Source organism: Nerophis lumbriciformis, linkage group LG25 (genome assembly GCF_033978685.3).
Source record: "Nerophis lumbriciformis linkage group LG25, RoL_Nlum_v2.1, whole genome shotgun sequence".
NCBI classification, from domain to species: domain Eukaryota; kingdom Metazoa; phylum Chordata; class Actinopteri; order Syngnathiformes; family Syngnathidae; genus Nerophis; species Nerophis lumbriciformis.
The window spans coordinates 40,120,772-40,143,979 of NC_084572.2; the positions used below are offsets into that span (position 1 = coordinate 40,120,772).

The 23,208-nt window shown below is 45.7% G+C and overlaps 1 protein-coding gene across 4 annotated transcripts in view; it reads left to right on the forward strand.

Moving 5' to 3' along the window:
- The window catches only part of dlc1 (DLC1 Rho GTPase activating protein), a 222,371-nt gene that overhangs the window by 164,183 nt on the left and 34,980 nt on the right, over positions 1-23,208 (forward strand). For all 4 annotated transcript variants that reach the window (XM_061984396.1, XM_061984398.2, XM_061984400.1 and 1 more), the window contains 4 exons: positions 3,713-3,784; positions 8,887-8,968; positions 10,826-10,889; positions 17,292-18,928. In XM_061984396.1, the coding sequence (XP_061840380.1) occupies positions 3,713-3,784; positions 8,887-8,968; positions 10,826-10,889; positions 17,292-18,928 (1,855 nt within the window). The remainder of the gene's footprint in view (positions 1-3,712; positions 3,785-8,886; positions 8,969-10,825; positions 10,890-17,291; positions 18,929-23,208) is intronic.

Consider the following 23,208-nt stretch of genomic DNA (forward strand, 5'->3'; position numbering starts at 1 on the left):
AAAGACGACAACGCCCGACCTCGTTTTTCCAACCTGGAAAACAAAAATGCACTTTTAGATATAAAGGGAAAGCTAGCTCTTTAGACCAGAGGTTCTTAACCTTTTTAGACTCTGGGCCCAAATTTTCCATTATAATATTAATAATCTTACCCTGGATTTGAATTGAATAATGTTTATGTAGCACTTTTCTCTAGTGACTCAAAGCACTTTACGTAGTGAAAGCCAATATGTAAGTTCCATTTAAAGCAGTGTGGGTGGCACTGGGAGCAGGTGGGTAAAGTGTCTTGCCCAAGGACACAACAGCAGTGACTAGGATGGCAGAAGCACGGATCGAACCTGGAACCCTCAAGTTGCTGGCACGGCCGCTCTACCAACCGAGCTGTACCGCCCCACAATTTTAATCATATTCTGTCAAGACTTGGTCCTGGGGTTTAGTTTTTCTAGAAGGCAACGGAAAGTTGGCTCGGGCGAGACGGGAATGTGAGAACATATTTATTTAATTTGATCAAAAATAGGAAGTAAACAAAAGGTGCGCACAATGGCGGGGAACAAACTATGAAACCAAAAAAACTATAAACATGGAACAAAAACTTACTTTGGCATGGGACATGAAGCAGGATCTAAGAGGATGAAGAGTGTGTAGAGTATAAATGTGGAGATGTCACCAGAAAGACCAACTGAAAACTATGAACTTAAATACTACAGACATGATTAACGAAAACAGGTGCGTGACTCAAAACGTGAAACAGGTGCGTGACGTGACAGGTGAAAACTAATGGGTTGCTATGGTGACAAACAAGAGTGCACAATGAGTCCAAACGTGGAACAGGTGAAACTAATGGATAATCATGGAAACAAGACAATCTTCTCTGCTGGAAGACACATATTGACAAACTGTGCAATAGACTGCAACAGAGGCTATATTTTTTGCGAAGATTAAGATTGTACGGCGTAAGCAGCCACATCATGATGATTTTCTACCGTGCCATTGTAGAGAGCATCATTAGATACGGGATCACCTCATGGTTTGGCAACCTAACCGTTAAGCTAAAAAGCAAACTGGCCGGCATGCATAAAACGGCAATGAAAATCGTAGGGAGGAAAGAATATGAGCCTATACAGAGCATCTATGAGCAGGCAGTTAGGAAAAAAGCTAAGAAAATTATTTCCAACTCACAACACCCACTCTTTCCTGAATATGGAACCCTGCCATCAGGGAGAAGACTCCGGGTCCCACTATGCAAATCTAACCGCCTTAAATTATCATTTGTTCCAGCCTCCATTAAGCTGACCAACAATGTGCAATAGAATTTTAATACATAGGTTAGCACTTTTTTAGCACATAGCACTTTAGAACTAAGCACTTTAGCACACAGCACTTTATCCATGAGCTCTAGTGCAATGCACATTGGTACTTTATCTTTATCTCCATACTGTAGATTTTATGCCTACATCAAAGTGCCACCTATGTCTATCAAGCTCCATGTTCTGATGTTTAAATGTTAGTTGTATGGTTGTGGTTGTGTCTGTGCTTGTGTTTTTGTGTATGTTAAGAAAGCAATGATGCACTGTGCCCAAGACAAATTTCCCCGTGGGGACAATAAAGTTGAACCTTGACCTTGACAAGGGTGTGAAAAGCCAGAAACTAAAGAGTCCAATAACTAAACAAAACATGACTAAAACAAAACATGATTACACAGACATGACATATTCAATATTTTTTATCTGACCTAATTACAGTTTACTACCTTGTCAATTGATATGAAAATGTGTTAATCACAAAGATTCATATTTATTTAACACATAGACCTTTACATACAATGAATTAGTGCTGAAATAAATGAATAATCCATATGTTTCTACACTAAACAGTATTTACAATTAAAGTGCAAATGAAATTAAAGCTGCAAGCAGCGTTGGTCGGGCCCGCGTATTTGGCAGGTGCTAGTCCTAAGTGTCCCAATACTTTTGTCCAGTTTTAGTCCCAAGTGTCCCAATACTTTTGGCAAGTTGTAGTCCTAAGTGTCCCAATACTTTTGTCAAGTTGTAGTCCCAAGTGTCCCAATACTTTTGTCCAGTTGTCGGCCTAAGTGTCCCAATACTTTTGTCCAGTTTTCGGCCTAAGTGTCCCAATACTTTTATCCGGTGGTAGTCATAAGTGTCCCAATACTTTTGTCTAGTTTGTGTGGGCACGCTGGTGCTTCCTGCTTTTAAGCAGCCATCTTAAAAAAACAGCAGCGCAGCAGCATCAGCGCAGCGGGTCTTTGAAGGGTCATAAAATCAAAACCGGAGCAGGTATTAAAACGCTGTTCTGTTATTTTATACACAAGAGTGTAATCTCTCTCCTGTGTTAGTTTGAAGCCGAAACGACAAACGCGCTCAGAGGAGATAGTTTTTGAAGGAAGGTGACCGGTTTTTACAAAAAATTTGTTTTGAAGGGGGAATAGCAAACTTCCTGTTGATTTTTGCTGGGGGTTGTCAATTTATGAAATGTAGGTCTAAGTGAGCCCTACATAGAGGTTTTTCATGTTTCATGTCTCTCCGACCTTCCCAGTGGGAGTTACAGGCAGTTTTGTCAGTTTTTTCATCCGAGGAGCAGTTTTTTGTGCGTTTCATTAAAAAATTGCGCTAGAGCACATTTTTGAGATTTGGGGTTAGGTTTTTTTATTAGATCGCAATTTCTGCCAGTCCTAATGTGTGCGTTCAGTTCGGTGAGTTTTGAAGCGTGTTAAGGGGGTCAAATTACAGCTCAAAGAGGCAAAAGTGACTGTTTTTAGTACTTTTTTGTCTTGAAGGGGGAATTGCCAACTTCCTGTTGATTTTTGCCCGATGATATACAATTATGAAAACTAGGTCTAAGTCAGACCTACATACAGGTTTTTGTTTCATGTCTCTCCGATTTTCCTAGTGGGAGATATAGGCAGTCTAGTTGTTTTTTTTCCTAGGGGGCGCTAGAGCGCAATTTTGAGTTTTGAGGTTTGTTTGTTTTTTTTAAATGTCTTTTTTGCAGGTCCTGATGTGTGGGTCAAATATGGTGAGTTTTGAAGCATGTTAAGTGGGTCAAATTACAGTTTAACGTGGCGGCGGAAGAATAAAGAATAAAACCTTACAAATTCAATAGGTCCTTATGTCCCATTGCATGAGTCCTTTTGCAATGGGCCATGCGGGCCCTAATAACAGCTTCACGACATTAGTCGTAATTTTTGCGCTTAAGAAACGTCTCTATGACTTTCGCTGCGGACTTGTTTGTTTGAGATTGTCATTAGCACCACAAGTGATTGTTAATAAACACTGATTGAGACCACATGGGCATGTTTTAAAGATGCAATTAATTCATAACAAACGAGTGTAACTGGAACTAGTTTCATTGTTAAAGTTGCAGGATGCTGGCTAGTCATGATATCTCAAATGAAACTACTCTTTTCTTGAGGAGTAAAGAAAAAAAACTCCATCAGGAGGTTGCCTACAGCCCCAACCGTTAACGTCAATGTTTTCCGGAACAGCGCTAATTGCAGACACAGGTGACTTCCATAGACCGAGCAGCCAAACCACAGTGCTTATTTGAAACCACGTGTTGTTGACGCCATATTTCCCCCAAATGAAAGGACTTGAATGGGACTAAAAAGTGTTTTATCTCCGTTTTCATGTGTTGGAAGTTTCTGTTGATTGTGTCCGCTAATCTGACGAGCCTCCGTGTTCTTGTCGTCTGCAGAGATCGAAGCCAAAGAGGCCTGTACCTGGCTGCGGGCCGCAGGCTTCCCTCAGTATGCCCAGCTTTACGAAGGTGAGTACGCCTTCATCGCAGCCTTTTGTCCACGCGTAAACAAGGCCGAGCTGAGGGGAAATGTCACTCTGCTGGTCCTGGCTCTCAAATGGAGCTGACTTTATGACATGGAATGAATACTGGTTGGTCTGGCAGTCCCTGGAGCAACCTGGGAGTGCACGGCCTTTTGCTGGGCTGACGTAACGAGGCCTATTTAAAAGCAGGCCCAGTTGTGTGCATTTTGCTGCACACCTCCCACAGGAACAACATTCCTGAGGAGGAGGAGGAGGAGGAGGAGGAAGGGACGCAGCTTCACCATCCTAACAAGCAAGTGCAGCCTGGCTTCCAAACATCAACTCCACTGCTCAACTACAAGAAGTCCTAGAGTTTTAGGATTCATTTCCTGTAACCCAGACCGGAGCTATTGGACAGGCCTCAAGGTTCACTTCAAAATTGGTAGCCCAAATGGTGTCAAAACTACAGCCCGCGGGCCAATTTGGCCCACAAAAGGTCTCAAGTTTAATATTGCATTCATTTGAAAAGCCTGACATTTATGCTGACACTTTGGTGTCATTGGGCGGGCAGTGTGGCTCATTTAGATCTATGTGCCCGCATGCAGCTGGGATAGGCTCCAGCCACCCCCGTGACCCCGTGAGTGACAAGCGGTACAATATGGATGGATGGATGGATGGACATAAAAAATAGTTTCCACGTTCAGCAGATTACTTATATGACCCGATGCAGACAACCTTCCCTAGTCATGGTGCAAAAAAAATATTTTTTTGGCCAACACAAAATGGCAACACACATGGTCACACATAACACAACCTGCTCACTGAACTTTGTAGCTGTTATACAAAATGTCCATTCACCATAAAAAAAAATCAAAAATTACAAAGCATGATGGGAAAAATGCAAAACACTCTGCAGCATTTTAGCTGCTTGATATTTCTGATATTTCTTACAAAACTTTAAAGAGGTCCTCCTATAAGGTAGGAGCCAAACTTTGACATACTTAGACTTAGACTTAGACTTAGACAAACTTTAATGATCCACAAGGGAAATTGTTCTGTCGGGTACTCCGGCTTCCTCCCACCTCCAAAGACATGCACCTGGGGATAGGCCCCTCCCACCTCCAAAGACATGCACCTGGGGATAGGCTCCTCCCACCTCCAAAGACATGCACCTGGGGATAGGTTGATTGGCAACACTAAATGGTCCCTAGTGTGTGAATGTTCTCTGTCTATCTGTGTTGGCCCTGCGATGAAGTGGTGACTTGTCCAGGGTGTACCCCGCCTACCACAAGCGGTAGAAAATGGATGGAAGGATGTAAACTGTAAGTAGGTTCGACACAATTATTGAATATGATTCAAATCAAGAGTAAAATGACTAATTCAGTGTGGATAATTTAGTGGAAAAGTTGGACCCTGAGGTTCAAGAGGTTAAAAAGCCCTGGTGTAGACCAAATGTCTACTGTAGAGGACGCTGGTTTGACAAGGTTAAGAAGCCCTGGTGTAGACCAAATGTCTACTGTGGATGACGCTGGTTTGACAAGGTTAAGAAGCCCTGGTGTAGACCAAATGTCTACTGTGGGGGACGCTGGTTTGACAAGGTTAAGAAGCCCTGGTGTAGACCAAATGTCTACTGTGGGGGACGCTGGTTTGACAAGGTTAAGAAGCCCTGGTGTAGACCAAATGTCTACTGTGGATGACGCTGGTTTGACAAGGTTAAGAAGCCCTGGTGTAGACCAAATGTCTACTGTGGGGGACGCTGGTTTGACAAGGTTAAGAAGCCCTGGTGTAGACCAAATGTCTACTGTGGAGGACGCTGGTTTGACAAAGTTAAGAAGCCCTGATGTAGACCAAATGTCTACTGTGGAGGACGCTGGTTTGACAAAGTTAAGAAGCCCTGGTGTAGACCAAATGTCTACTGAGGAGGACGCTGGTTTGACAAGGTTACGAAGCCCTGGTGTAGACCAAATGTCTACTGTGGAGGACGCTGGTTTGACAAGGTTTAGAAGCCCTGGTGTAGACCAAATGTCTACTGTGGGGGACGCTGGTTTGACAAGGTTTAGAAGCCCTGGTGTAGCCCAAATGTCTACTGAGGAGGACGCTGGTTTGACAAGGTTAAGAAGCTCTGGTGTAGACCAAATGTCTACTGTGGAGGACGCTGGTTTGACAAGGTTAAGAAGCTCTGGTGTAGACCAAAAGTCTACTGTGGAGGACGCTGGTTTGACAAGGTTAAGAAGCCCTGGTGTAGCCCAAATGTCTACTGAGGAGGACGCTGGTTTGACAAGGTTACGAAGCCCTGGTGTAGACCAAATGTCTACTGTGGATGACGCTGGTTTGACAAGGTTAAGAAGCCCTGGTGTAGACCAAATGTCTACTGTAGAGGACGCTGGTTTGACAAGGTTAAGAAGCCCTGGTGTAGCCCAAATGTCTACTGAGGAGGACGCTGGTTTGACAAGGTTACGAAGCCCTGGTGTAGACCAAATGTCTACTGTGGAGGACGCTGGTTTGACAAGGTTTAGAAGCCCTGGTGTAGACCAAATGTCTACTGTGGAGGACGCTGGTTTGACAAGGTTACGAAGCCCTGGTGTAGACCAAATGTCTACTGAGGAGGACGCTGGTTTGACAAAGTTAAGAAGCTCTGGTGTAGACCAAATGTCTACTGAGGAGGACGCTGGTTTGACAAGGTTAAGAAGCCCTGGTGTAGACCAAATGTCTACTGAGGAGGACGCTGGTTTGACAAGGTTACGAAGCCCTGGTGTAGACCAAATGTCTACTGTGGAGGACGCTGGTTTGACAAAGTTAAGAAGCCCTGATGTAGACCAAATGTCTACTGTGGAGGACGCTGGTTTGACAAAGTTAAGAAGCCCTGGTGTAGACCAAATGTCTACTGAGGAGGACGCTGGTTTGACAAGGTTACGAAGCCCTGGTGTAGACCAAATGTCTACTGTGGAGGACGCTGGTTTGACAAGGTTTAGAAGCCCTGGTGTAGACCAAATGTCTACTGTGGGGGACGCTGGTTTGACAAGGTTTAGAAGCCCTGGTGTAGCCCAAATGTCTACTGAGGAGGACGCTGGTTTGACAAGGTTAAGAAGCTCTGGTGTAGACCAAATGTGGAGGACGCTGGTTTGACAAGGTTAAGAAGCTCTGGTGTAGACCAAATGTCTACTGTGGAGGACGCTGGTTTGACAAGGTTAAGAAGCTCTGGTGTAGACCAAAAGTCTACTGTGGAGGACGCTGGTTTGACAAGGTTAAGAAGCCCTGGTGTAGCCCAAATGTCTACTGAGGAGGACGCTGGTTTGACAAGGTTACGAAGCCCTGGTGTAGACCAAATGTCTACTGTGGATGACGCTGGTTTGACAAGGTTAAGAAGCCCTGGTGTAGACCAAATGTCTACTGTAGAGGACGCTGGTTTGACAAGGTTAAGAAGCCCTGGTGTAGCCCAAATGTCTACTGAGGAGGACGCTGGTTTGACAAGGTTACGAAGCCCTGGTGTAGACCAAATGTCTACTGTGGAGGACGCTGGTTTGACAAGGTTACGAAGCCCTGGTGTAGACCAAATGTCTACTGAGGAGGACGCTGGTTTGACAAAGTTAAGAAGCTCTGGTGTAGACCAAATGTCTACTGAGGAGGACGCTGGTTTGACAAGGTTACGAAGCCCTGGTGTAGACCAAATGTCTACTGTGGAGGACGCTGGTTTGACAAGGTTAAGATGCTCTGGTGTAGACCAAATGTCTACTGTGGAGGACGCTGGTTTGACAAGGTTAAGAAGCCCTGGTGTAGACCAAAATGTCTACTGAGGAGGACGCTGGTTTGACAAAGTTAAGAAGCTCTGGTGTAGACCAAATGTGGAGGACGCTGGTTTGACAAGGTTAAGAAGCCCTGGTGTAGACCAAATGTCTACTGTGGAGGACGCTGGTTTGACAAGGTTAAGAAGCCCTGGTGTAGACCAAAATGTCTACTGAGGAGGACGCTGGTTTAGACCAAATGTCTACTGTGGAGGACGCTGGTTTGACAAAGTTAAGAAGCCCTGGTGTAGACCAAAATGTCTACTGAGGAGGACGCTGGTTTAGACCAAATGTCTACTGTGGAGGACGCTGGTTTGACAAAGTTAAGAAGCCCTGGTGTAGACCAAATGTCTACTGTGGGGGATGCTGGTTTGACAAGGTTAAGAAGCCCTGGTGTAGCCCAAATGTCTACTGAGGAGGACGCTGGTTTGACAAGGTTACGAAGCCCTGGTGTAGACCAAAATGTCTACTGAGGAGGACGCTGGTGTAGACCAAATGTCTACTGTGGGGGACGCTGGGTTGACAGAATATACAAAATAGGACAAATAGTGAAAGAAGAAGTCTGTTCCCCTGGTCCTTAGCTTTGTAGAAATGTAGTTGAGTATCCTAGACCCCGACATAGACCTTTCCTTACGTAACCGCCAGGACGAGGCACATCCGTCAACACGCTGGATCCCGTTGGAGCGTGAAAGCCTTCCTATTGGCGAGGGAAGCTCATTGTGCGGTGAAAAGGTGATGAGACCGTCTCAATGCGCAGGCAAACTGCAAAAGACGGTGCGTCACCTCGCAGACTTCAGCCTCAGCCAGCTCCTCACAATTAGGGATTTGTGCCGACGCGTGACGCATTTTTTCCTTCCCCTCGCGTCCGCCGGACAAGCTCCATTGTCGGCGCTGTCAGGACGATTGCCCCACTAAAGATAAGCGCACTGATAGCCTTTGTCCGCAGCGCAGAAAGTGCCGGTATTCCCTTCAGTTCTAAGTTCTTATCATCATCACTACCCTGGAGGCTTCAGATGCAAGATTCCCACTCGGGGCTGGGCCAGAACATTCCAGCGCCTCGTCTCCTCTCAGCCGTTTGCAGTTACTTGTGCCGTGTTAATCAGGTTGACTCCGGAGCGCCAAAGAATGACGGGGAAGTGGGAGCTCTGAGGACCTATTGTCATTCTTCAATCAATGCCTCCCACTACTCCGTAACCCCCCAGCATGCCGCCTCTGAAAGCCGCAGCTGGGTTTGTTTGCTCGGCTAAGACGCCACTTCCTCTTTGAGCCGGTGTCTGGGGGAAATAGAAGGCAGAGTTGTGATGTGTCTCTCTCTTCCTCCCTTCAGATGCTCAGTTTCCCATGGACATCTCCTCAGTCACCAGGGACCACGACTTCCTGGATCGTGATGCCATTGAGGCTCTCTGCAGGTGAGACTTGATGCCCGTACTCTAATGTTTGCCACCACTCCTCTGTCTCTACTCATCTCCTGTTGCCATCAAAATAAAAGCAGGGGGGGCGTCACTTCAAAGCATGCTTTGGAAGAAGATGACACGATAAGCAACCTGGCATGCACTCATTCTGGTTTTTATCTTCTTTTTGCTCTTTCTTGTGCAAAATTCCAATGTTCCATACAATAAAGGGGCCCAATTATGCAAAAACAACTTTCCCTGCCTATTGGTACCTGCTCTTATGTATTTGAGATCTGCATAAGTCCGGAATATTGACAATTTATTTATAAAATAATCTTACTTTCCTTCATACTTCTGGGAAACGAGCCATTTGGAATTGGCCCCATTTTGTGATATTTTTGCCATTTATCCATATATTAGCATGGCAAGCTAGAACCACAGTGAAGGATGACTTCTCATTCCCTGTGGTACTGGTGCGAATATTCACCGTACGTGCTCCCGTTGTATCCACAGTGCGGTTCACAGGAATATCAGTTGCTGTGAAATAGTAGTCCGTGTGCGGATGGAGAGATTGCGTCTTTTCATGAACCGGATCCCTGACGCTTAGTAGGAGCCATTTTGTGGTCTTTACAGATGTAAACACACAAAGGAAATGAAACGTACATCCGCGCGCTTTTTCTTCTTCTACGCGGGCGGGTGGTTGCTTACAGTAGAAGAAGACGCGCTTCCTGTTCTATGGGGGCGGGTGCTTACCTTGGCGGTTGCTTGCGTAGAAGAAGAAGCGCTTCCTGTTCTACCGGGGAAAAAAATGGCGGCTGTTTACCGTAGTTACGAGACCGAAACTTTATGAAAATGAATCTTAATATTTATCCATATATAAAGCGCACCGGGTTATAAGGCGCACTGTCAGCTTTTGAGAAAATTTGTGGTTTTTAGGTGCGCCTTATAGTGCGGAAAATACGGTAGATGTAACGGAGTAAATGTAGCGCGTTACTACCCACCTCTGTGTATAAACACAATACAATAGAATGTTCCACTAACAACTACAGTAGTTTTGTGAAATGTAAGTAATATTTTTTTATGAAATGAAGTAATCATTATTGTGATATTATGACCTTTTCACGGATAAACGACCGCCGTTTAATTGTGATTTGAACCTCCTTGGCTGGCGTCGGACCGGTTCTACTTCAGCACGACGCAGACTAGCTGCTAGCGACGCGCTCTGTCGTGTTTTTGATGATTTCTTTCTTTAATTCAACGGAAAAAGTCCTCCACTTCTTCTTCTTCTTAGGCCAAACATAAAACACAAAAAAACATCTCCAGCTGTGAGCGAGTACGACCAGATGTTTTGGGCGGATCTGTGACATTCCCCACGCCGACTAATGTTAGAGCACAACAACTAGCTCTTATTTCAAAAGCAGCCCAGAGACTAACACTCTTAAGTTGTACTTCCTATTATATTCAAGCTTAGCAATATCTCATGAGCATATAAGTCAATGAATGAAGGAACCTTCATCAAACTGCAGCTCAGCAGGTGTTCCTCCAAACATCTGGAAGCTATCATATCAATGCCTCCTCCCACCACATCCTTCATCTCCCCATTGTTACGTGATCTCCTCTAAAAGCTCTCCAGAGGGACCCCGCCGGTGCCGCTCTCCTTCGCCAGGTGGCCCGGCGAGGAGGGGGGGGGGGGGGGGTAAGCTTTCTGTGCCCTCCCTGAGATTTGGTGGCCACTTGAGCAGATTACATTCTCTCTGCTCTGCTGTCTCTGGCCGCTCATGTGGGGATTATCCCTGGGCAGCTCATTAGCGCCCCCCCCCCTTTTCTTCTGGGGGTGGACTTCTAACATCACCTGTGTGTTTCCCTTTTTTGCAGGAGACTCAACACCCTCAACAAATGCGCCCTAATGAGACTGGAGATATCGCCGCAAAGAAAGAGGGTGGGTTCCTAAAGTGCACATGCAGACACGTGACGTTTGCCTCAGTGACCACGTTTCCATGCACTCAATTAGTCTGATTTCTCAAGTATTTCCACTCTAAATGTAAACAAGCCATGGAAACGCCTTAAAGGGGAACTGCACGGACGGGGGGGGGGGATGATGTGTGAGGGAGCAGGGTTGGGGTGGGTGCGGGGTTTGTAGGTAGCAGGGGTGTATAATGTAGCCTGGAAGAGTCAGGGCTGCATGGGATTCTGGGTATTTGTTCTGTTGTGTTAAGGTGCGGATGTTCTCCCGAAATGTGTTTTGTCATCCTTGTTTGGTTTTGGTTCAAAGTGTGGCGCATTATTAGTAAGAGTGTTAAAGTTGTTTTATATGGTCACCGTCAGTGTAACCTGTTGTGGCTGTTGACCAAGTGTGCCTTGCTGTCACGTAGGTGTGCTAGCAGAAGATGCAAACTGCATAACAAGGGGTTGGGCTGGCACGCTGTTAATACAGATTGTAGAGGGCGCCAAATGCTGTATTATCTTGGCACGCCTTTATTATAACTGTAAGTGTGAAAATCGGAGAATATTAATCCCGAGGCATTAAAATCCGGAAGTCTCCCGGGAAAATAGGGGGGGGGGGGGGTCGGCAAGTAAGCTGCTGAGCCGCATCAGAGTGATCAAAGAGCCGCATGCGGCTCCGGAGCCGCGGGTTGCCGACCCCTGCTCTATACAGTGCTCTGAAAACCATCCAAAAACCTCAATTTCCTGTTTTTATACACGCGCTGTAAGTATCAATGTAATCATGAGAACATGTCATATTTTGGCATAGATCACAGCATTCACTTTTTTCTTCAACAACAACAACACTCCTACCCACTTCTCCAAAGTGGGCTGGCTCAGGGTGGAGGACAGAGTCAAACAACTTGCACTGAGCCTGGTCTATAAAATCCGCTACACCTCCCTGATACCGAAGTACATGTCAAACTACTTCCGCCATAACCACAACACCAGGGGGAGCTCCACTAACCACGTTAAACCCAGATTCCCATCTAACAACGGTCTTAAAGGGGAACATTATCACAATTTCAGAAGGGTTAAAACCATTAAAAATCAGTTCCCAGTGGCTTATTTTATTTTTCGAAGTTTTTTTCAAAATTTTACCCATCATGCAACATCCCTAAAAAAAGCTTCAAAGTGCCTGATTTTAACCACCCGTCCATTTTCCTGTGACGTCACATAGTGAAGCCAACACAAACAAACATGGCGGAAAGAACAGCAAGGTAGCGACATTAGCTCGGATTCAGACTCGGCTTTCAGGGGCTTAAGCGAAATTGAAGCATAAACTGAAGCTATTGAGCCATATCGGTTTGAACCGTATGCAAGCGAAACCGACGAAAACGACACGACAGCCAGCGACACGGGAGAAAGCGAGGACAAATTCGGCGATCGCCTTCTAACCAACGATTGGTATGTGTTTGTTTTTAAGTGTTGTAATGTTTTTAAGCTAAATTATTGGTAAACACAGTTTATGTATAATAATTTACGTAAAACCGCGATTAATGAATAAAGTTTTCATCAATTAATATATTCTGTAGACATACCCTCATCCACTCTCTTTTCCTGAAAGCTGATCTGTCCAGTTTTGGAGTTGATGTCAGCAGGCCAGGGAAGCTAGGGTCGATATTCTTCTCTTGATCATCTTCGGTGGCATAAGGGACGGTAGAAGCAGTGTGAGCCAAGACATCCAGGGGGTTTAGCTCGCTCGTCTGCGGGAACAAACTGCTTGCCGTGCTACCGAGGCCCTTTGTCCCTGAATTGCTCACACACTCCGGCAGATTCAATGGGGGTCTGGCGGCAGATTTCTTTGACTTTATGGTTGGAAATGCATCTGCTTTGAGTGTCGCAGGATATCCACACATTCTTGCCATCTCTGTCGTAGCATAGCTTTCGTCGGTAAAGTGTGCGGAACAGACGACTGACCATTTTCGTCGGCTTTCCCCACACCCTCGTACTTTGAACAAATTTCGTCCAATTTCTTGCCACTTTGGCATCTTTGGGCCGCTGGTGCAACTTGAATCCGTCCCTGTTGGTGTTGTTACACCCTCCGACAACACACCAACGAGGCATGATGTCTCCAAGGTACGGAAAACAGTCGAAAAAACGGAAAATAACAGAGCTGATTTGATTCGGTGTTTGTAATGTGTTTGAGAAAATGGCGGATTGCTTCCCGATGTGATGTCACAATCGCTCCGAGAGCGAATAATAGAACTAAATTCACCCATTTAGAGTTCGGAAATCGGTTAAAAAAATGTATGGTCTTTTTTTCTGCAACATCAAGGTATATATTGACGCTTACATAGGTCTGGTGATAATGTTCCCCTTTAACTCATTCTCCTTCTATGCCACATCAATATGGAATGCACTCCCAACAGGTGTAAAAGAAAGGGCATCTCTATCCTCCTTCAAAACCGCACTAAAAGAACACCTCCAGTCAACTACAACCCTTGACTAACACACTCCCTTCCACATCCCACCTCCCCGGATTGTAAATATCTATCCATCCATCCATCCATCCATCTTCTTCCGTTTATCCGAGGTCGGGTCGCGGGGGCAGCAGCCTAAGCAGGGAAGCCCAGACTTCCCTCTCCCCAGCCACTTCGTCCAGCTCCTCCCGGGGGATCCCGAGGCGTTCCCAGGCCAGCCGGGAGACATAGTCTTCCCAACGTGTCCTGGGTCTTCCCCGCGGCCTCCTACCGGTTGGACGTGCCCTAAACACCTCCCTAGGGAGGCGTTCGGGTGGCATCCTGACCAGATGCCCGAACCACCTCATCTGGCTCCTCTCCATGTGGAGGAGCAGCGGCTTTACTTTGAGCTCCCCCCGGATGGCAGAGCTTCTCACCCTATCTCTAAGGGAGAGCCCCGCCACCCGGCGGAGGAAACTCATTTCGGCCGCTTGTACCCGTGATCTTGTCCTTTCGGTCATAACCCAAAGCTCATGACCATAGGTGAGGATGGGAACGTAGATCGACCGGTAAATTGAGAGCTTTGCCTTCCGGCTCAGCTCCTTCTTCACCACAACGGATCGATACAGCGTCCGCATTACTGAAGACGCCGCACCGAATCCGCCTGTCGATCTCACCATCCACTCTTCCCTCACTCGTGAACAAGACTCCGAGGAGGATTGTAAATAATCAAATGTATATACTTGTTCTTATGCTGTCTGAGCTCACTATGGTCACTACTTGCTGTACATATCCTACCAAGTCAGACCTTCACTGTTTCAATGTCCATTTCTCTGTTCTCAATTGTTGATGACTGAAGTATGCTGATAGCAACCCAACCTAACCCCCCCTGCCCCAAATCCCTCTAGATCCCACCCCCCGGATTGTAAATAATTCAATGTATATACTCTGATGATGACTGTATTATACTGATAGTATATATGTGGACCCCGACTTAAACAAGTGTAAAAACTTATTGGGGTGTTACCATTTAGTGGTCAATTGCACGGAATATGTACTGTACTGTGCAATCTACTAATAAACGTCTCAATCAATCAATCAATCTACTACTCTTGAAGACTTGATGAGAGACAACAAACATAATTTAAAGCTGCAAGCAGCGTTGGTCGGGCCCGCGTATTTGGCAGGTGCTAGTCCTAAGTGTCCCAATACTTTTGTCAAGTTGTAGTCCTAAGTGTCCCAATACATTTGTCCAGTGTAGGTGTCCCAATACTTATTTCCAGTGGTAGTCCTAAGTGTCCCAATACTTTTGTCCGGTGGTAGTCATAAGTGTCCCAATACTTTTGTCTAGTGTACCTACCTTGTCTGCATTGTGTGGGCACGCTGGTGCTTCCTGCTTTTAAGCAGCCATCTTAAAAAAACAGCAGCACAGCAGCATCAGCGCAGCGGTTCTTTGAAGGGTCATAAAATCAAAACCGGAGTAGTTAGAAAAACGCTGTTCTGTACTTTTATACACAAGGGTTCAATCTCTCTCCTGTGTTAGTTTGAAGCCGAAACGACAAACGCGCTCAGAGGAGATAGTTTTTGAAGGAAGGTGACCGGTTTTTACAAAAAATTTGTTTTGAAGGGGGAATAGCAAACTTCCTGTTGATTTTTGCGGGGGGTTGTCAATCTATGAAATGTAGGTCTAAGTGAGACCTACATAGAGGTTTTTGTTTCATGTCTCTCCGACCTTCCCAGTGGGAGTTACAGGCAGTTTTGTCATTTTTTTCTTCCGAGGAGCAGTTTTTTCAGCGTTTTATTGAGATTTGGGGTTAGGTTTTTTTATTAGATCGCAATTTTTGCCAGTCCTGATGTGTGTGTTCAGTTCGGTGAGTTTTGAAGCATGTTAAGGGGGTCAAATTACAGCTCAAAGAGGCGAAAGTGACTGTTTTTAGTACTTTTCTGTCTTGAAGGGGGAATTGCCAACTTCCTGTTGATTTCTGCCCAAGGATGTACAATTATGAAATCTAGGTCTAAGTCAGACCTACATAGAGAATTGTGTTTCATGTCTTTCCAACCTTCCTAGTGGGAGTTACAGGCAGTCTATTTTTTTTTTTTCCTAGGGGGCGCTAGAGCGCAATTTTGAGTTTTGGGGTTGGGTTTTTTCATTAAAAGACAATTTTCGCAGGTCCTGATGTGTGGGTCAAATATGGTGAGTTTTGAAGCATGTTAAGTGGGTCAAATTAGTGCTCAAAGAGGCGGCCGGTATAATAATAATAAAACCTTACAAATTCAATAGGTCTCCCTTTGGGAGTCCTTATACAATGGGCCATGCGGGCCCTAAAAACAAGAAGATTACTGTACAACAGGCTTAGTCATACAGCGGTTGACTCCTGATTTGGTCAACCGGAGAAGCATTACATTTATCTGCGCTAAAAGGAAATAAGCGCCCCCCCAATGTAGCGTACGGGAGGCACACAGCGTACGGCCAATAGTCGCAATAGAGAGACTTCACATGTAGGTGTGAAAATACAAAAAAAACCACGAACTATGTGAGAAATCAGGCTAATTTAGTGCAAGGATCCGTCGGCCGAAGCGGAAAGTGGTCTTTTCTTCTTAGAAGACAAGCAATCTTTGTGTGGACGAATCAATAGAAGTCCACGCTCCAAGAACCTGACACACGTTGTCTTTTCAAGCAAATCAAGTCTAATTCCCTAATGGTCTTAAGTGCTACACAGTAACACCCTTGTCCCGTGTGTGGTGCTATTCATTGGGGTGACCCTCTTGTGCCTCACCTTTCATTGCAGAGCAGGCCAGTCAAAGAGGTCACTTGCTGTCTTTAGTGGGATGACAAGCAGCTTCTTCATGCAGCGGAGGAATGCATTAATGCCTCCCAAATCTTGTTTGCACCTTTGCAAGTGAACACAGCATACCCACACCATACCAACATTCTGCTGCCTGATTATGTTTGATGGATGGATGATAAGATATCTACAGCATGCTATTCTTATCTGGCATTCCAAACAACATAAGAAACAAGCCACTGTGGAATGTGTTGAATTGTCTAAATGATTGACGATCAATAGCTCAGTGACAGTTCAACGAAACATCATCACTTTCTTTCACCTAAAATCAACTACAGTAACACAGCTTTGGGGGATAGGATCCTTTATCTGAATTGTATCTACTAATTTCCGAGCATGGACTCTTTTCAGCGGGCTTGCGGTCACTATAGGTTAAAAGTCAACCGAGTTATGGTCCCATTTAGGGGGTTTTGTCCACAGGGACGTGGGCTGTGGAATCTGAGGAGAATAGACTGTAAGTGTTGAATGACAGAAGCAGTATCAGTGAGGTTGTTTAAAAGACAAACCATAGGAGGGGAATGACCTGCGTCTGTCCGGCTGCGTTGTGATCTATGGGGGTCATAATGGAATTTCTTCAAGTCCCCCCGGAGGCATGAGATAGATTAACCAAGTCAGGGGGGAGGTGTGGTGTATGTGGTTCAATAATGGTCTCCTTTATTCTCTGGCATGCAAATATCTTCCAAGACGTCAGGAAGTATGTTTCCTTGGTCGTGAACGTTTTCACGTCATCAAGACCTCAGCCGAAAATTGCCCGTGAAATACGCGCCAGATATTCACATGTAAAGGTTCTTGAGTTTCTTTGGCTATCTTGCTCCAGAATCTCACAAGAGTGAGTACAGTCCTCACATGTCATTGTATTATATCCCCTGAAGGCGGGACAATGCCCTCGCAACAAAACTTGGATATAGCTGAGAGTAGTCTGGGAATAGCTTTGAAAGCAAGAAAGATTTACAGTCCTTAGGTCTGGAGACAACTGTCCCGACCCTTTAAACAACTCTCAGCCTTTCCGGTAACCATATGCGTTTTTGGTGAATAATCACATGAGTTACTCGTTATTTTGTTACAGCCCCAGTTTTTCCTTTGTCTCACTCCACCCTCTCTCTTATCCAGAGTGAAGACTCGGATGAGGATGAGCCCTGTGCAATCAGTGGGCGCTGGACTTTTCAAAGAGACAGCAAGCGCTGGTCTCGTATGGACGAGCTGGAGGTTTTCTCTACATTGTACACCGATGATGTCGCACAACCACCTCCGACAAAAGACCAAGTAACCAAAAAGCTGACCCTGTGCGAGGGAAACAGTTCTGAAAGTGTGCTGACAGATCTCAGCGAGCAGCCTGAAGTGGGTTCCATTCATAGCAGCGGTAGCGGAGGAAGAGTGGAGCACAAGAGCCATGACACGAACCTTCATTTACTGAATGAGCCCATTCCCGTCGGAGCCACCCGTGCCAGCTCTATAGCGAGCATGTGCTCGTCGTCGGGCACAGGCGGGTCAGGGTGCGCCAATGAGGACTCTCTGTCTGACGGGCCGCCTCCATCACCCTTGGAGACGCTCGGACAGTTCACCTTTGATGTGAAAATGGGAGAACTCGGGGGAAGTCTCGACCGTGGCGGCGGGAGCGGTAAAAGCACACGCTCGAGAGCCAAGAGCTTCCTCAAGAGAATGGAGAGTCTACGACTCCGCAGTGGCACCACCTCCAAGAGGAAGAAGAAAGGCAGCACCAGTGGAGGGAAGATAGAGATCAGCGGCCCTGTCATCAAAGAAGGTTTGGATGATGACAAGCTGCGGCAGCTCAACTGTGTGGACATACCGAGTATCAACTTCAACCAGAACCTCAATCACCAACACAATCCAACTCAGACTATGACACTTAACAGGAATCGCTCCGTCTCTTACTCCACTCAGTCTAGCAACGGCAGCACTGGGAGCACTGGGAGCAGCCAGTCTGAAGCTAGCAGCGGCAGTGCGGTGAGTACACCCAGCCCGGTGACTCGCGCCCGTAGCCACAGTACGGCGGCAGGCTCGGCCAAGAGAGCGGGCATGTACTTGGAGGGCTTCGATCCCTTCAGCGTTCTGCAGCAAGCATCAGATCGCCAGCCGACGCCACCCCCGAAATCAGCCCCACCTATCCCGTGTCAGGCAAGTACGGGGATGAGCATTGACGAGCAGAATCGAAGGAACAACCACAGAGTTCAAGACAATGGCAGACCAGCTCAGGACGAAGAGGAGGATGGCATGATCTTCTTCTATTTACCAGAAGGTCACAAGCCAGGCACTTTCCCCAAAGCGCTGCAAGACGGGAGCTCCTCCAACAACAACGGGAATGACAACGGAAACTCTGTCATCCTGAGGGGGCGGCAAAGTAGACGCCAGCACCGCATCTCTTCCAGCTCCGTGGACGGCCGCCTTAGTTTTTATGACAATGTCCCGCACATTGAGAGAGAAGGGGACGGACAAAAACTGGACCAAGTGCTCCAACACGTAAGCGGCCTGCAGCGCTTCGTCAATGCCTGGTCCGAGGCGGTGGTGGCCGACGAAGAAGAGGAGGAGGAGGAAGAGGAGGAAGGAGACTCCGATTCAGCGTTGGACTCTGCTTCGCCTTGTCCATCCTCCCCTCTGCAGAACCATCTGGAGGAGACCGAGAACGGAAGTGACCAAGACAGCACGGGGAACCCGCTGCGTGAGGGCGAGGATGGGATGAGGGAGCGCAGGGATTCTGGTGTGGGAGCATCGCTAACAAGAACCAGCAGGTCAGTCAACAACATGAAACATTTTCTTTGTGTAAGCTGTCTGCAGCGCTCTATTATTGCCATTCACCACATGGTGGCACTGTTGCGTTTAACCCTTTACGTCGGATTGACTTGACGTGTTCTCATCAAACACCCACTGTAACTTCCGGGTGTTTGGCCCAGCTACCATGACATGTGGTGCAAACATTTAGGGGAGCGACGAGCACATGTGTGTAAAATATGAGCAAGATTAGTTTGAAAACATGGCTGCCATTACCTCATACTTGCCAACCTTGAGACTTCCGATTTCGGGAGGTGGGGGCGTGGTCGGGGGTGGGGCGGGGCGTGGTTGGGGGGCGTGGTTAAGAGGGGAGGAGTATATTGACAGCTAGAATTCACCAAGTCAAGTATTTCATACATATATATATAGATATAGATATCTACATCCTGAAAATATGCAAACAAAACTGTGTTTAGATAATTGATACTTCAAACTTGCATAAATAAATATTTAGTAATATAACATAACTTGGCTTCTGAGAGTTTCAAAATGTAATGAATAAAATGCTAAAGTTGTTGATGAACAAGCAATTATTTTAATAATTAAATATGGTCATTTTAAATGAATTATTATGATAATTTAAAACCAATTATTTCAAATATGTTAATTTTAATGTATAATTCTATGGCTGGATGTAATAAGGAGTCACAAAAAAATACAAATAAAAATACAATTAATTTTGATGTTTTTAGCAAAATAAAATAAAAATGTATTTATTTATTTTTTTAAATTAATAAATATATGTATTTTTAGGTAAAATAAACATAATAATACAATTTATCTCTAGTCTGGATGATTTAGTTCTTGTCACCCTGTTGTCCTCCCGTCGTGAAAAAAGGCTGTCCTCACTCAGGTCCGCATGGAGCTGGAGGGGGCGTGGCTTCCAGCTCCGGCTGAAAATCGGGAGATTTTCGGGAGAATATTTGTCCCGGGAGGTTTTGGGGAGAGGCGCTGAATTTCGGGAGTCTACCGGAAAATTCGGGAGGGTTGGCAAGTATGCATTACCTAAAAAAAATCTTAGCACGGGCAAAATCGATTAAAACAAATAAAATAATTTGTTTTGCACTTATTTTAGGAGTATTTTTCTTTGATTAAGAACATTAAACCAATATCGTTGATATTATTAGGGACCGCAATGTCCCTTTGGGACAGAGGACCCTATTGTAATTGTAAGGTTTTATTATTACTATTATTATACCGCTCTTTGAGCTGTAATTTGACCCCCTTAACATGCTTCAAAACTCACCAAATTTGACACACACATCAGGACTGGCGAAAATTGCAATCTATTCAAAAAACCAAACCCCAGAACTCAAAATTGCGCTCGAGCGCCCACTAGGAAAAAACACAGACAAAACTGCCTATAACTTTTAGTAGGAATGTTGTAGAGACATGAAACAAAAATCTCTATGTAGGTCTCACTTAGACCCAGTTTTCATACACTGACATCTTTCAGCAAAAATCAACAGGAAGTTGGCAATTCCCCTTTCAAAACAAAAGTTTCATAAAAACAGTCACTTTTGCCTCTTTGAGCTGTAATTTGACCCCCTTAACATGCTTCAAAACTCACCAAACTGGACACACACATCAGAACTGGCAATAATTGCGATCTAATAAAAAAGCAAACCCCAAAACTCAAAATTGCGCTCTAGCGCCCCCTAGGAATAAAACACAGACAAAGTTGCTCCTAGGAAGAAAACACAGACAAAACTCCCTGTAACTTCCAGTAGGAATGTCGTAGAGACATATGAAACAAAAACCACTATGTAGGTCTCCCTTAGACCTATATTTCATTCATTGACAACCCCCAGCAAAAATCAACAGGACGTTTGCAATTCCCCCTTCAAAATAAAAGTTGGGTTAAAAACAGTCACTTTTTTTTTAAACATTATCTCCTCTGAGCGTGTTCGTCGTGTTGGCTTCAAACTAGCACAGGAGAGAGATTGTACCCTTCTGATTAAAAGTTGACGAAAGAGTTTTAATTACTGCTCCGGTTTGGATTTTATGTGCCGTTAAAGTCGGTCCCGTCCATCGCTGCTTGCAGCTTTAATTATTATTGCTTTTATAAATGATTGGTTTTGCTTTTGTTTAGTACTGTATCTCTATGTCTTTGTACATTTCTATCCTCAGTGTCGTAAATCTGGGTTAGGGTTAGGGTGGCTCTATTTCCTTTTATCAAATTTGTGCGATTGATTCTGTGATTTTTGTAAAGAAAATATTTCGAGGCCACCACAGTCAAATATCTGCTGCCAAGTGCAGCTTCTGTAACATAAAACCTGTTCTGAGAAGGTTTTAGTACCAAACAACATATTACGAGAATTGTTTTGAATCGAGAAGCGATTCTCAATCGAATCGTCACCCCAAGAGTTGGAATCGAGTGGTGAGGTACCCAAAGATTCCCACCTCCAACAAATACGTCTTGGGTTTGCCCTGAGATGGGTAGTGTTGCGTTAAAGGGAATTCAAGTCACAATTCGCTCCCAAGTTCTTTCCGACACTTAAAGCTGAGTTGAAAAACCACCAGAGACAGAATAGGTATTTTGTTGTATATTCTCAAAGCTTTGCCAATATACATTTTGATTGAGACCAGTCTAACCCTAGAACATTCTATCGCGCCTCCCCAAAATGGTCTGTCTTCCCGATCCCACCACCCTCTCTCTCGTCCCATCTCTGTAGACAAAACAAAATGCTAGTCTAAACACATTCCAAAGAACTCAAGGTTTACACACACAGTATACTTGCTGACAGAGCATCAAGAGAAGAAATGGAAAACACGAGCTGTGTTCAAATATGACTAAGAAATGAAAGAAGTACAACTTAAATTCAGATATATGTAAATATCTGCCTCCGACAGTAGGTTCTGAGTTCAAACCCCGGCCGAGTCATACCAAAGACTATAAAAATGGGAGCCATTACCTCCCTGCTTGGCACTCAGCATCAAGGCTTGGAATTGGGGGTTAAACAGCAAAAATGATTCCCGCTGCTGCTCACTGCTCCCCTCACCTCCCAGGGTGATCAAGGGTGATGGGTCAAACGCAGAGAATAATTTTGCCACACCTAGTGTGTGTGTGACAACCATTGCTACTTTAACTTTTTCCAAAACATTTTGATTGAGTTTCCACATTTCCTGTCTTATGATGGTGGTGCAAAGAAGTTCACTAAATGTCCACAACAAAGGATGACGGGGAGACGCTCAGATTGCGCTTCTTACATACCCTATTTTTCGGACTATAAGTGGCAGTTTTTTTCATAGCTTGGCCGGTGCGACTTATACTCAGGAGCGACTTAAGTGTGAAATGATGAACACATTAGCGTCAAATATCAAATAATATTATTTATCTCCGATCACCACCTGGTGGTGAGTTGGCTGCGATGGTGGGGGAGGATGCCGGACAGACCTGGCAGGCCCAAACGCATTGTGAGGGTCTGCTGGGAACGTCTGGCAGAGTCTCCTGTCAGAGAGAGTTTCAATTCCCACCTCTGGAAGAACTTTGAACATGTCACGAGGGAGGTGCTGGACATTGAGTCCGAGTGGACCATGTTCCGCACCTCTATTGTCGAGGCGGCTGATTGGAGCTGTGGCTGCAAGGTAGTTGGTGCCTGTCGTGGCGGTAATCCTAGAACCCGTTGGTGGACACCGGCGGTGAGGGATGCCGTCAAGCTGAAGAAGGAGTCCCATCGGGTTCTTTTGGCTCATGGGAATCCGGAGGCAGCGGACAGGTACCGACAGGCCAAGCGGTGTGCGGCTTCAGCGGTCGTGGAGGCAAAAACTCGAACATGGAAGGAGTTCGGGGAGGCCTTGGAAAACGACTTCCGGACGGCTTTGAAGCGATTCTGGACCACCATCCGCCGCCTCAGGAAGGGGAAGCAGTGCACTGTCAACACCGTGTATGGTGAGGATGGTGTTCTGCTGACCTCGACTGCGGATGTTGTGGATCGGTGGAGGGAATACTTCGAAGACCTCCTCAATCCTACCAGCACGTCTTCCTATGAGGAAGCAGGGCCTGGGGAATCTGTGGTGGGCTCTCCTATTTCTGGGCTGAGGTTGTTGAGGTAGTTAAAAAGCTCCTCTGTGGCAAGGCCCCGGGGGTGGATGAGATCCGCCCGGAGTTCCTTAAGGCTCTGGATGCTGTGGGGCTGTCTTGGTTGACAAGACTCTGCAGCATCGCGTGGACATCGGGGGCGGTACCTCTGGATTGGCAGACCGGGGTGCTGGTTCCTCTCTTTAAGAAGGGGAACCG